Source organism: Populus euphratica, unplaced genomic scaffold (assembly GCF_000495115.2).
Source record: "Populus euphratica unplaced genomic scaffold, PopEup_1.0 scaffold2.1, whole genome shotgun sequence".
NCBI classification, from domain to species: domain Eukaryota; kingdom Viridiplantae; phylum Streptophyta; class Magnoliopsida; order Malpighiales; family Salicaceae; genus Populus; species Populus euphratica.
In genome coordinates, this window is record NW_011499846.1 from 3024620 (window position 1) to 3037619 (window position 13000).

The window sequence follows — 13000 nt, forward strand, 5'->3', positions numbered from 1 at the left end:
TCTTCCCCTACTCACTAACAGATCCGATCTAGGGTTTCATTTTTTCCACCAATATGTCAATCGCTGCTCAGACACTTGATATTCTCGGCGATAGACAGTCCGGCCAGGACGTTCGCACTCAAAACGGTACTCTCTCTCTCTCTTTTTAGCTAACAACCACTATATTATTCGTCACTAAACTGCACTCCACTGACGATTTTTAATTTTTTTGGCGATTTACAGTGATGGCTTGTCAAGCAGTCGCCAATATTGTTAAATCCTCCCTCGGTCCTGTTGGCCTCGACAAGGTATGATCGCATTTCTCTTCATTTCTATTACTTTATTGTGTTTTTGGCTTTTAACTTCTGCTGTTGCCTCTGCTGCTATTTTTGTAAACCTAAACATATAATTTGTTTGTTTTTCTATTATTGAAATTGAAACTGACATCGAATTTGGTAGAAAATTATATAAAATAGATTAATTTTAGTCTAATTTTACAACAGCATTTCTATCCATTTTTAGTTTCGTGCAAAATAAAGTTTTCTAATCTTCCCTGCATTTATTCATTGCTGATGGATGCTATTCAACTTCGTTGGGGTGAACTGTAAAAAATGAGTTGCCAATTTTATGAAATAAATTAGCTGTTGAGGTCACTGGAAAAAGTTGCACCAATGAATAAATTTGTTACTGTGTTTTTAATCTATACAGTTTTTAGCGGATGGAATACTTACTTGGTGTTTTATTTTGTTGATGATTGGGCCATTGCAGATGCTGGTGGATGATATTGGAGATGTAACGATTACCAATGATGGTGCGACTATTCTTAAGATGTTAGAAGTAGAGCACCCGGCTGCTAAGGTGGATGGATATAGTCCACATTCTGCTCTTTTTTTATATCTTAACGTGTATGAAGTTACTGCTTTGTTTAATGACCCTTGTCATGTTTGTTTAATATTTACAATTTTGAGCTTCACAGGTGCTTGTGGAGTTGGCTGAGCTTCAAGACCGAGAAGTTGGAGATGGGACGACTTCAGTTGTTATTGTAGCTTCAGAGTTGCTTAAGGTAATTGCAGCTAGCAGACCCTTTCATTTTTTTTCCAATGAAGTTATTCTTGGGTGTTATAATGTAAAGGAGGGATGATGTTGTTGAAGTACATGATTGGATGATATTCTTTTGCAGAGAGCAAATGATCTAGTGAGGAATGGGATTCACCCTACTTCTATAATCAGTGGATATAGAGTAAGTGATTGTTTTCCTACATGAATAGCATTCTTAAAGTGTATCTATTTGTGCAAACACCAAGAGCTACTATATCTTATCTCTGCCTGTGTCTATTACTGACATTGCACCTGTATTTGTTTGTGTCTAATCTGGACAGCTTGCTATGAGGGAAGCATGCAAATATGTTGAAGAAAAATTGGCAGTGAAGGTAATGCTTTCCCTTCAATATTGTTTTTTTTTTAATTAAAGAGCAGTGAGAATTGCACAAATAGTGTTGATTTGAATATTGATGCATCAGCAATATAAGTTGTGTTACACTTACCACACAACATGGAATAGATGAAACACTGTTCATTCTTAACATGTGAGCATTTAATAGAATTTCTGTGTTTATTTTTTCATTTTTTGGTTATGGAATTTGATGCATTATATTCCAACTGGTACAGCATGCACTGGGCAATCTGTCCTCTATGTCATGTTCTTAATTACATGGTTCTGTGATTTTTTCAGGTTGAAAAGCTTGGAAAAGACTCTCTGGTAAACTGTGCCAAGACAAGTATGTCCTCAAAGCTGATAGGCGGTGACAGTGACTTCTTTGCTAATTTGGTATGCTTGATTTTTTGAGCTCTTCTGAGAATTATACATTGATCAAAACTTATACTTGTTAATGAGTTTATATTATATATTAAAGAGCTGTATGGTTTCATCTGCCCGAAACCAGTTGGGTGTGCTAGGCTTTTGTATGTCCAAAATCCATAGTGCCTTGACATGGATTAACACTCTGGGTTAAAAGATAAATGGAGACCTTCTGTTGCAGCTAATGTGTTCCTACTTTGGCCATTCTACTTTGCTGTCTTCTGTCAGAATAACTTCTCTAGTTTGCAGCATTTGATAGTTCCATTAAACATTGGATTTTACTGCAGCCAGTGTCTTTTTTGTTTGCTGGTCCTTCCTTTAGCAATTTTTTTCTTCCTTTTTTTCTTGTTTTTGGGTGGAAGCATGTGAAAAAACTCCCTCTTGTTATTATGTTAAATTTCTTTGCAACTTAATTTGTCTAATTGTGCATGGTTGATTTTGAAATGCCTGCTCATAGATTTTTTTAGTTTTGGCCTTGCTTTGTATAGTACTTTCTGGAAAGGACAACTGACAGAACACTTTGTTTTCAATGTTATGCTGGCTTAGACAAGATAAAAGGCCTGCTAAATTAATGTCTTTACCTTGACATATATATAAATGGCATTTTGTTATAGGTTGTTGATGCTGTACAATCAGTAAAGATGACCAATGTAAGAGGGGAAGTCAGATACCCCATCAAGGTCAGTAGTTTTTATTGTACTATAAGTTGGTTGTGCAGGACTCTTTATATCTTGTAATTGGATCTTATAATGCATGCAGACAATATGTGATGTTGCTAATCGTTACATTGAGCTTCCTGTTTGTACATTGTTTTATGAAACCGGTTGATTTTTATGTTCCTTCCCCTAAGCCAATCTGCATTGCTTAGTGATGGTTGTAATGTCCAGTTGCTTGTTTTGATTTCTTAGGGCATCAATATTTTGAAAGCTCACGGCAAGAGTGTGAAGGATAGCTACCTTTTGAATGGATATGCTCTAAATTCCGGCCGTGCTGCTCAAGGAATGCTTATGAAAGTCGCACCTGCAAGAGTTGCGTGCCTTGACTTCAATCTTCAGAAGACAAAGATGCAATTGGGTGTACAAGTCTTGGTCACTGATCCTAGGGAGCTTGATAAAATCCGTCAAAGGTAATTAGATTATAGACTTCAGCTGCTTTGTTAATAGATGTACTACAATATCCAGTTTGCTTTGGTAATTGATCTATGGAGTTGTGTAATTGATTTTTTAACCCTGCTGTTTGTTGTTGGCAATCAAAATAATAATGATAATGATAATGTCATGTATTTATTTGTTTATTCTTGTATTAACATGGACTTGATGTTACCTGTTTCTTCACAGAGAAGCTGATATGACAAAGGAACGCATTGAGAAACTCTTGAAAGCTGGAGCAAATGTTGTATTAACTACAAAAGGAATTGATGACATGGCCCTTAAGGTAAGCATTTGTGAATTGTGCTTCCCAATGCTGTCAGCATTGTTACAACTGTTATCTAATCACTGTGTTGTGCTTTACTTTATTCTGATATTGTCAAGTTTCTGGGAGCTGTATGTTGTCTGATAGATTAATCTGCCCATAATGGGCTCAGCAGATATTCACTACCTAGATTTATATGCTTGTAAATCTGTGTGCTACTCCCATCTGGTAATTATTTACCTTTTTGTTTGTTAATGTAATTTCACTACTATTTATTTCAGTATTTTGTGGAGGCTGGGGCTATTGCTGTGAGACGTGTTCGGAAGGAGGATATGCGCCATGTCGCCAAGGCGACTGGTGCAACCTTGGTATGTTCTTCTGCTCTTTCAGTAATCATTCCAGTCAATATCTTACATGTATAGTTATTGGTTGTTTGTCCTTCAAAGAAAGATCATTCAGCCACTCCGAGTATGCTGTTTAATACCAATAGTATCTTGTTGACCCTGTGCTCTCACTGGTTGGTTGGTCCATAGGTTTCAACATTTGCTGATATGGAAGGAGAGGAAACATTTGAGCCATCATTTCTGGGATATGCTGATGAAGTTGTAGAGGAGCGAATTGCTGATGATGATGTCATTATGATTAAGGGGACAAAAAATACAAGTGCAGTATGTGATTCCACTTAAGCCTTTTGAACTTGAAGGGTTATTTATGCATGGCCTATACTAAATCCTTGGAGCTCTGATTAACATAGATTGTTGTACAGGGGAAATGGAAAACATGATCCCTCTTTAACAAGCTGTCTGATTTATTGGTTTATTATTTTTACCTAGGTCTCCTTGGTTCTCCGAGGTGCAAATGATTATATGCTTGATGAGATGGAGAGGGCACTTCATGACGCCTTGTCTATTGTTAAGAGGACACTTGAATCTAATACGGTAAATTTGGATTCTTTCTAATCACATCTTTGAATTCTGCTTAGTAGTCATAAAAGCTAGGCACTTGAAAAATGAAAGCCTAGCCCTGGCATTGCCATTGCAGGTAGTAGCAGGAGGAGGGGCAGTTGAGTCTGCCTTATCTGTGTATTTGGAGTACCTTGCTACAACTCTGGGATCAAGAGAACAGTTGGCAATTGCTGAGTTTGCTGAATCTTTATTAATTATACCAAAGGTGTGGCATTGATTATTGCTACTATAAGAAAATCAATTTCCTAACGCCTCCAATGGGGAACTTCTTCTGTAGAAATGCTGACTTCTGTTAGTACAGGTGCTTGCTGTCAATGCTGCTAAGGATGCCACCGAGTTAGTTGCTAAACTACGCGCTTACCACCACACAGCTCAAACAAAGGCTGATAAAAAGCAGTTGTCCAGGTTTTCTTAGTTTTATTCTATCAGATATATTTTCTGTTTTCTAGCGAAGTCTAGTGTGAGAATGTTGAGAGCAGTATTCTCTGGTTCACTTATTTGTTCCCTTCATCCTCACCCCACTTCTATAGGCATGGAGAGGGGATGGGTTAGGGGTTAAATTTAGATCTTCAATCACATTATTGTCAGCTTAGGTAATTGCATATGATGTCCTCTTCCATTAATGGAGAAAGAAATCCGTAGAAAAGTTAGATTTTTGTTTTATTTTCCCTTTGTTGCACCTTTGCTTTTTTATAGTTATGGGGTGCTTGCTTGCTGAATCTTTATGGCATTCTTGCAGCATGGGCCTAGATCTTTTAAAGGGGACTGTTCGCAACAACTTAGAGGCTGGAGTAATCGAGCCTGCCATGAGCAAAGTGAAGATAATTCAGGTAACAATTGTGGAAATGCAAGTAATATGTCGAAAGTGAAGTCTTTGCCATTAAGCTACACCACAAAATTCTAATGGTTTCTCTTGTTTGCTAGTTTGCCACTGAAGCAGCAATAACTATTCTTCGGATTGATGACATGATCAAGCTTGTCAAAGATGAGAGTCAGAATGATGAGCAATAGGGACAGTCTAGTTGAAGATCCACATATCATTTTTCTCGGTTTCCTTTATTTTCTTAAAATTTTCCTGTCTATGGAGAGAGGATAAGGGGGTTGTGGGCGATGGGTTCTGTGTTGTTTGTAATTGGCATGGCACTGAAAGGGGTCTGTTTGCATTTGGTTCCTTGTTATCGCCCTTGAATTTATTTGTGCTGGTTTTGTGGCAACCTAGTCTCTACTCTTACTCTGAAGGTGTAGTGCTGTAGGCTTAGATGTAGCCGAAGGTCCTTTGGACCTTGGAACCTGTTCTGTATTTGAAAGGTGTTGACTGATGATTGTGGCTTATGATAAGCTGGAGCTCTTTTACATTGTCTCTGACTTCGTGCATCTTGACGATTTGTTGTCTGAAAAAAGAAGGAAAGAAAAGAAAGCCTTGAGCAGGTCTTTCAACAACTATTAGAATACGCAAATCTTATTTTTAGAGTCTGCATATCCTCTGCAAAACTGTCTTTGATCTCCTCTCTTCTCCGTTACCCCTTTCATTGTTTTCGCTGGCAGTCGCCATGCCTCTTCTGCTCTTCGTCACCACAGCTTGAGTGAAATGTGATGTTGAAGCCTGTCTCTTGAACAAGACGAGTTCACATGGTCTTCCAGCCCATTTATTTTATCATAAATCTCAAGACCTTTGTAAGTCTTGCCAGTGGAGTGAAATGCGATGTTGGTTTTGAATAAGCTTGCGACTACTGGCTTGACCAATGTTCAAATAAAGGATCGGCAAGTAATACTGAAAGAGCCCACCCTTGCGCGCGGCATTATCATTTAGAATCCATCTCGTCTAAATAATAAAGGCCTCCACGTGCGTTGTTTTGCTACTTACTTCGCTCATTCACGTGACCACCTCTGTTATATTACTGACATTTATCAGCAGCACTTTCTTTTATTTGAACTAAAAAACCCAGCACCAATTAAAGGTGATTATGATAGTCGCTAGATTCTCGTGTCCAGCTGTTCGTCAGCAAAAAAATTTGCCATCTGATCACGTTTCTGTCAAGGGAATCATTCGTTCGTTGAAAAGAATTTTTAAATATATTTAGGAGGGATAGGTTGATCTTTAATCTGGAGTTTAATCCTAGCTACATGTTTAATTAAATTAGATAAGATATTTATCCATTAAAATTCAGTTAACAACAACCTAATTGACATGATAAACTCAATTGGGTAGCATCTAGTAAAAAAAAAAGGAGAAAATAACATTATTTTAATAAAACAATTGATTTGGGTGATCTAATAAGTAGCAACTTCAGGAATCAATTATCTTCTTTTTTTTTTCTTTTTTGAGTTGTTTTCGAATGAGGTTTATGCATTATGCTTCCTATATTTTATTTAAGGAAGTCACGCCCCATATCCACCGACAAGGGTTCATGTGAGTTCATCAATGTACTCTAAGTGACGCCACACATGGAGTCCCTTTCTGGCTGCAATTTTCCTTTGGGATCTGGACAGCTAATTTTGATTAAGATACATAATTGAAAAATTCTCCACTGCGTTCTTATAAATTGCTGTGTGATGCTACATGTAAAGATGATACGCACTAAATTCGTTGTTTTCCATGCTTTTTCTAGAATGGTTGCCTTCGGTATTTGAAAATACATCATGACGTAGCTTTGTATTTGCATTGCAGAAAATTAATCAAGAAAGTACTGATAAAATTGGAGCTGGAATGGTATTCGCATTATATTTTGATTGGTTAATCTTGGCTAATGATTTTTTTAATTATTAATCTTGAATTAGACTGGATTATGCCAATTAACTGAGTTAGACTAAATCAATTTTGAGTTGATTTTTTTTAAACTAGCCTGGATTATAGATGGATTAACATGTTAAATTAAGTTTAATAATAATGATATTTAATGTGAAAATTAAAGATAAATTAGTGATTTATCTTTAATTTTTCTATTTATCACACTCGACATTGTCAGATTACAAGTAGGGATTGCCTTATACAAACCATGATGAACTTATATTATATACAGAAGCACATGATCATCCACGTGCATTTGCCTTTGCTGTGGGATCAACGCTCCTTATCATGTCACGTGATTCAAGGTCTCCTCCCATCAATGCCAACGCCTTGTTAAGTATTTCTTATTCTGACTTTTTCTATAGTATAAACATGGATCTCCAACTACTGGTTCTGTGTGGCAGTGCTATAATAGACAAAGAGACAATTTATGCAAGAAGAGTTGTGATTCAGGGCTAGATTGTCTCTTGATTATTTTAAAATGGGCTTGCATTATCGTCAAAAAAAATAAAAAATCAAGGAATCACTTACTTGATATTGAAAACTCAAAATCAAGGTTCCATGGAGGCAGTCAAGCATTAGTTGTAGGAAACGGGGCTAGCAAATTTTGTGTGGAGGTTAAGAAAGAAGAAAGAATCCATGGAAGGAGCTCAAATCTATGTCAATGTCAGGTTCTATGCCAAATTAGAAAAGAGAAAGCAGCTGAAACTACAATTGTCTTATTTTTTTTTCAAATTAGAGTCGAAAGAACTGTGCATGTCGTTGTTTTATTGCCATCATGTAACAAATTGCAAAAAATTTCTGTGATCACTTCTGCTTGGAAGGGGACAAGACCGACTCGCATGCATGTCTGAGCTCAAAACAAATCAAAAGTTGGCTGCAAATTAAGTCTTCTAGCCTCCACATGCAGGCAGACGAACACTCGGTATTTTATCGAAACCCAAGCTCGAGGGACTCGATAGGACACGAGAAATAATCTTTAGTTTAGTGCCAATCAATAATCTTGCTCATGGCAAGGCTAGATTAGTGCTGATCCTGCACGTATGTAATTTATTCTGACACGTATGCACTTTATTTTTTTTTTTATACTAACTAGAATACCAAAGTCATTCAAAGAATTCGACAATTTCAAAATCGAATAATTCTCATAACACATCACCCCCACTTCAAATCCTAGACAAAGACGGTGCTAGCTGGTTGCAGTTGTCAGGATATTGATTCTAGTTAGATAAATTGGGCAATTCACATACAAAATTAAAAATATTGGTATATTCATACTTAGAGTAAAAAGTATTAATGAAATAGGATAGTTTCATCAGCTTTTGAAGAGTGATATATATAAACTGTATTATTTCTGTTTTAATATCGGTCAATCAATTCCAAAAAAAATAAAAAAAAATAAAAATTGCCAAGATTAGATAGTCTCCACTAAAAATTTTATATTTAAAAATTTGATGGTGTGTGTAGTGACTATTATAGATAAAATAATTTTTAAAAAATCTTATAAAAATTTAAACACGATTCAGCAGTTGAATAAAAAATTATAATTTTTTTAAATTATTATTATGGTTGACGCGACTTAATCTTTTCTTAGACTTAGACATGTTTCATTAATCCATAAATACATCTATTATGTCATTCATATAATCTATTTGTGGCAAATATTTATTTATTTATGGCAGACTTACACCCGACAATTTAGAATTATTTTTTATTTTATAAATAATAACTTTTTGATATTTTAATTTGAGTTTATTTTTTAATCTACAAGTTGGATAAATATATATTTCAATTCATAAAACATATTATGAAGAAAAACTTGAAAAATTTGTTGTTTTTGTGTGAAACAATTAATTGATTAATACAATTAAATTAAACTAGGTAACTAATTTATTGTTGAGATGAAAGAATAAAATTTAGCCATGTTATTTTCAAAAATAAGATATTTAAAGATTGAATATCGCTATTCTAAAACATGATAATCATCTTATTATATATAAAAATAAAAATTTTAAACAAGCATCATGTTCATAAATCACAACATAATTAAATTGTAATATTTAACTAGAAAAGTTTGAAACAATATTAATTATTCTACTAAATTTTTATGTTTAATTTGATAATTTTACAAAAACAAATCCTCCTAATTATTTGTTTGTGTAGGCTTTGGTGGTCATGTCTGAACACTGTTTGGAAGAAAAAAGAAACAACCTAATTTAGTCCCTTTTTTGTTGTCAATTTTGCGAATAGTTCTGGCGAAAAGATTTTGTCAAATTTACTGCATAATCATTGTATTTTGTTGATTTGGCTTGGTTAGATTGAACCTAATGAGGTGAACTCGTCACAGTTACTTTACAAATTAAATAAATTGAGTTGAAACTCAATTGATGAAATGTCATATAGGGTAGATTTGACGAACTATTTTTCACAAGGGTCAACTTGCGAGATCTATACAATCCAGGGGTTAAATTAGAGGTTTTCCAAACCTTTTTTTATCTAGATAAAACATCAATATTTCACTTTGTTGGTATATTTTAAATTTCCCATGCTAATTCCAGAAACTTCCAATGACTCCTTCCCATCAAACACTTAAATATATAGAGTATCCTCTCTTTTTCTCCATTTTCTAATGAATAAATATTTAGGAGCTAAACTTCCCTGGTATAGATGAAATCCACATTGGTTTGCCTCCGAGTTAGCTCCCCCAGCTCATGCGATTCTATCCTAAAGCTAGTAGCTCAAGGGAAATTCGAAACATAATTTAAAAGGGGGATCCTCCTTTTTAAGAACCGGGGGCCAAGGGAAGACAAGGATCGAAATTGGAATATTAAGATCAAAAGGGAGAATAGGTCAAACTATTTTGATGAAAATGGACGTGGTTGGGAAAGACAGGACTGGCATGACGGCGTAGGCATCCATAAAGCTGAACACAACCGCAATGGACACAGGCTCGGTTGCTTCGTTAAGAGCTCCTATTCAATTTGAAGCAGGCACCACAGGGTTACTTCTTGTTTCATCTGTTGAGTCCAGTCAACTCTGCAACTCTGGGGCAGTGACAGATTTTTGAGAGCTCTGAAAATGTAGTCGAATTTATGCGTAGTCGATTGTTTAGTGCAACATAATCGTTAACATAGCATGGAGAACGTAATGCATGCATGTGCTGCAATCTCCAACATTTGTTGCAGACTTCAAATTCCTGAGATTGTTCACGGGATATTGTTTCAAAAAATAGCAGTGGTTGGTAGCAAATGATTTTTAATTAAATTGTATTTGCTTTTTAGAAGAAAGGACATTAAGGTTATGTTTTTTTTGTTTTTTTAAATATTTTTTTATTTGAAAATATATTAAAATTATATATTTTTTAATTTGTAAAATTTATATTGACACGAAACATTAAGACTATTTATTATCAGTAAAAAAACTAATTTAAAATTATAAAACATGATTCAACCGCTTCCAACACCTCGTAGTAAAATATAGCTTGTTATTGTCGTTGTATATGATTACTTCTAAATCCCCGACAATAAACGTTTAATGAAGTAAAATTACACGTACGTACGTTGTTGTACTCATAGTATGGCCTCGTAAATTCTATAGCCGACGCAAGAAAGGTACATGAATAACCGGTGATTAATAATAAGATAAGCAACAAGGGAGTTGGAGTGAACACAGAAAATATAATTGCCACGATAAAGTTTTTGTTTTTTTTTTTGTTTTTTAAAAATATATTTATTTTTAAAAAATAAATTAATATTTTTTTTCAGTTTTTATTAATAATTTTAATGTATTAATATCAAAAATAAAAAAATTAATTTAATATATTTTTAAATAACAAATATTTTAAAAAATAATTTACATCACATATTTATATTTATATAGTAAAAAAACAGGAAGGGAAAGGAACTCGCTGGTTTCTTTATTTTCTTGGACTCTTCTTGTAGGTGCACTTGGATCCATTCCCCATTTCTCAATTGGTAAGTATCCTTCTAAGCTGGAGAGGGGAGGCATCCATATGATTAAAACGATGCGTTTCATGTTTGCTCCAGAATGTTTATTTAATACTAACACGAGCGAAAATTAAAAATTTCATGAACCCTCTAATCTCAAGCAAGGTGAATGGTTTTCTTTTAATTAGATTAAAGATTTAGCTAGATTTAAAAGTGATGGCAATACACCACCCCATTAAATAGTATTATTTAAGCTTATAATAAAATAAAATAAAATAAAAAAATAAAATCTCACCTACAATATTGTATATCTTAGTCCTAAATAAAAATCCACTCGAAAACACCACTACACCATAATTAAGTCAGCTCACAGAATGGCATTCGCAGTTAAAACTGTACATGCCACCATATTTTGAGCAAAAACTACAGCCTAAGCCTCAATGGCAACACTACTTAGAGCATTTCCAATCCAAAATGCTATTTTGAAAAGCTAAATTGATAAAATAGCATTTTGAATAGTATAAATATAGTTTATTTTACCATATCTATTCCAATGAAAAAAAGCTATTTGAAGAGTCATTTATATTGGAGTGAAAAAAATAAGTGTTTTATTATTTCTTAATATTGTTTAATGTTATTTTTTTTCTACATGTCTACATTTAATTGGTCTATTTTTTTAGTGGTCCCACTTTGTTGGTTTTGGCTCTTTAAAAAGATATGTAGAAATAGCATTTGTGGAAGAGAAAAGGCATTTTAACATTTTGTTTGGTTTCTCCATTGGAATATGCAAAACAAACAAAGAAAAACCAAAATATTAATTTTTTATTTTTGGCTATTCATTTGGCCAATCAGTGACCATTGTTTTCAGTGCTTATATTTAAGTAACTAATTAATTATATAATCACAGAGACTAATGCCACCCATAACTGGCATTACACCATAATCAAGTCAGCTCATAAACTAAAATAATTAAAAAGCCTGCCTAGAGGCAGCATAAATGCATTAACCACCGTACCTTCACATTAGTCAAGCCAGCATGTGTATCCATGTGTCCATCGTTGCATGAAAAACTCCACTCTTACCTCACCCTTTAAAATTCCTCCACTCTCTCTGCCATCTTGCACCCCTCAGAGACAGAGACAGAGAGAGAGAGAGAGAGAGAGAGAGAGCAACCCATCTCCAGTTTTCTCTGGCTAATCTCTCTTCTGGGTTTCTCTCTTCCTCGCTTGTCTTTCTTCTACAAAAGGAAAGAGTTAGAGGTAGAGAAAATTAAGCCCGCGTCAATCAAAACACCAAAAATGGATGTCTATGGAGGATTGTCTACCACTACTGCACCTGATTATTTCCACATTGATGACCTTTTAGACTTCTCTAATGACGACCTCCTCTCCTCACCCTCCTCCTCCATCGACCACCACCACCTTCCTCCACCTGAAACCCCCTCCATTCATCACCACCACTTCCCCTCCTCCACCTATATTAATAACCCTTCTTCTCTTTCGACTGACTTCACTGACCATCTCTCAGTCCCAGTAGGCCACTACTCGTCACTTTTTTAATTAAACTATATATAACAATATAATTTTGCTGAAATGTTTTTATAATGATGTCTTTTTTTTATTTTTTTTGCGCAGACCGATGACGTGGCAGAACTGGAGTGGCTATCGCAATTCGTGGAGGACTCGTTCTCCGACTTTCCGAGCATCATTAACATCCCAACCGACACGTCGCTTTGCAACAAACCTCGCAGCAAACGCTCACGAGCCACCACCACCACCGCGACGTCCTCCTCGCCAGAGCTCGAAACTGCGGTGACCGGTAAATCGAGATTGAAGAAGGAAAACAATGGAGCGCCGCATTCTACGGCGGAGGAGGGGACAGTGCGGAGGTGCACGCACTGCGCGTCGGAGAAGACTCCTCAGTGGAGGACGGGTCCGCTGGGTCCAAAAACGCTATGCAATGCCTGTGGAGTCAGGTATAAGTCGGGTCGGCTTGTACCAGAATATCGACCCGCAGCGAGTCCGACTTTTGTGTTGACTCGGCATTTGGA

General features: G+C 35.4%; 2 protein-coding genes across 2 annotated transcripts in view; both read left to right on the top strand.

The window, feature by feature from the left end:
* The first annotated feature begins 8 nt into the window (after nt 1-8).
* Nucleotides 9-5580, top strand: LOC105131806 (T-complex protein 1 subunit alpha). Its single transcript, XM_011034968.1, has 17 exons — nt 9-126; nt 223-287; nt 748-837; nt 956-1042; nt 1160-1219; nt 1359-1409; nt 1712-1807; nt 2452-2517; nt 2746-2963; nt 3175-3271; nt 3532-3618; nt 3784-3918; nt 4084-4188; nt 4292-4420; nt 4517-4620; nt 4955-5045; nt 5140-5580. Exons 1-17 carry the CDS (start codon nt 54-56, stop codon nt 5224-5226), a joined length of 1641 nt encoding a protein of 546 aa, XP_011033270.1. The 5' UTR covers nt 9-53; the 3' UTR covers nt 5227-5580.
* Nucleotides 5581-11813: 6233 nt separating this feature from the next.
* Nucleotides 11814-13000, top strand: part of LOC105131813 (GATA transcription factor 2-like) — a 1593-nt gene continuing 406 nt past the window's right edge. The window contains exons 1-2 of the mRNA XM_011034981.1: nt 11814-12482; nt 12585-12990. Coding sequence (XP_011033283.1) covers nt 12249-12482; nt 12585-12990 — 640 coding nt within the window. The 5' untranslated portion in view covers nt 11814-12248. The remainder of the gene's footprint in view (nt 12483-12584; nt 12991-13000) is intronic.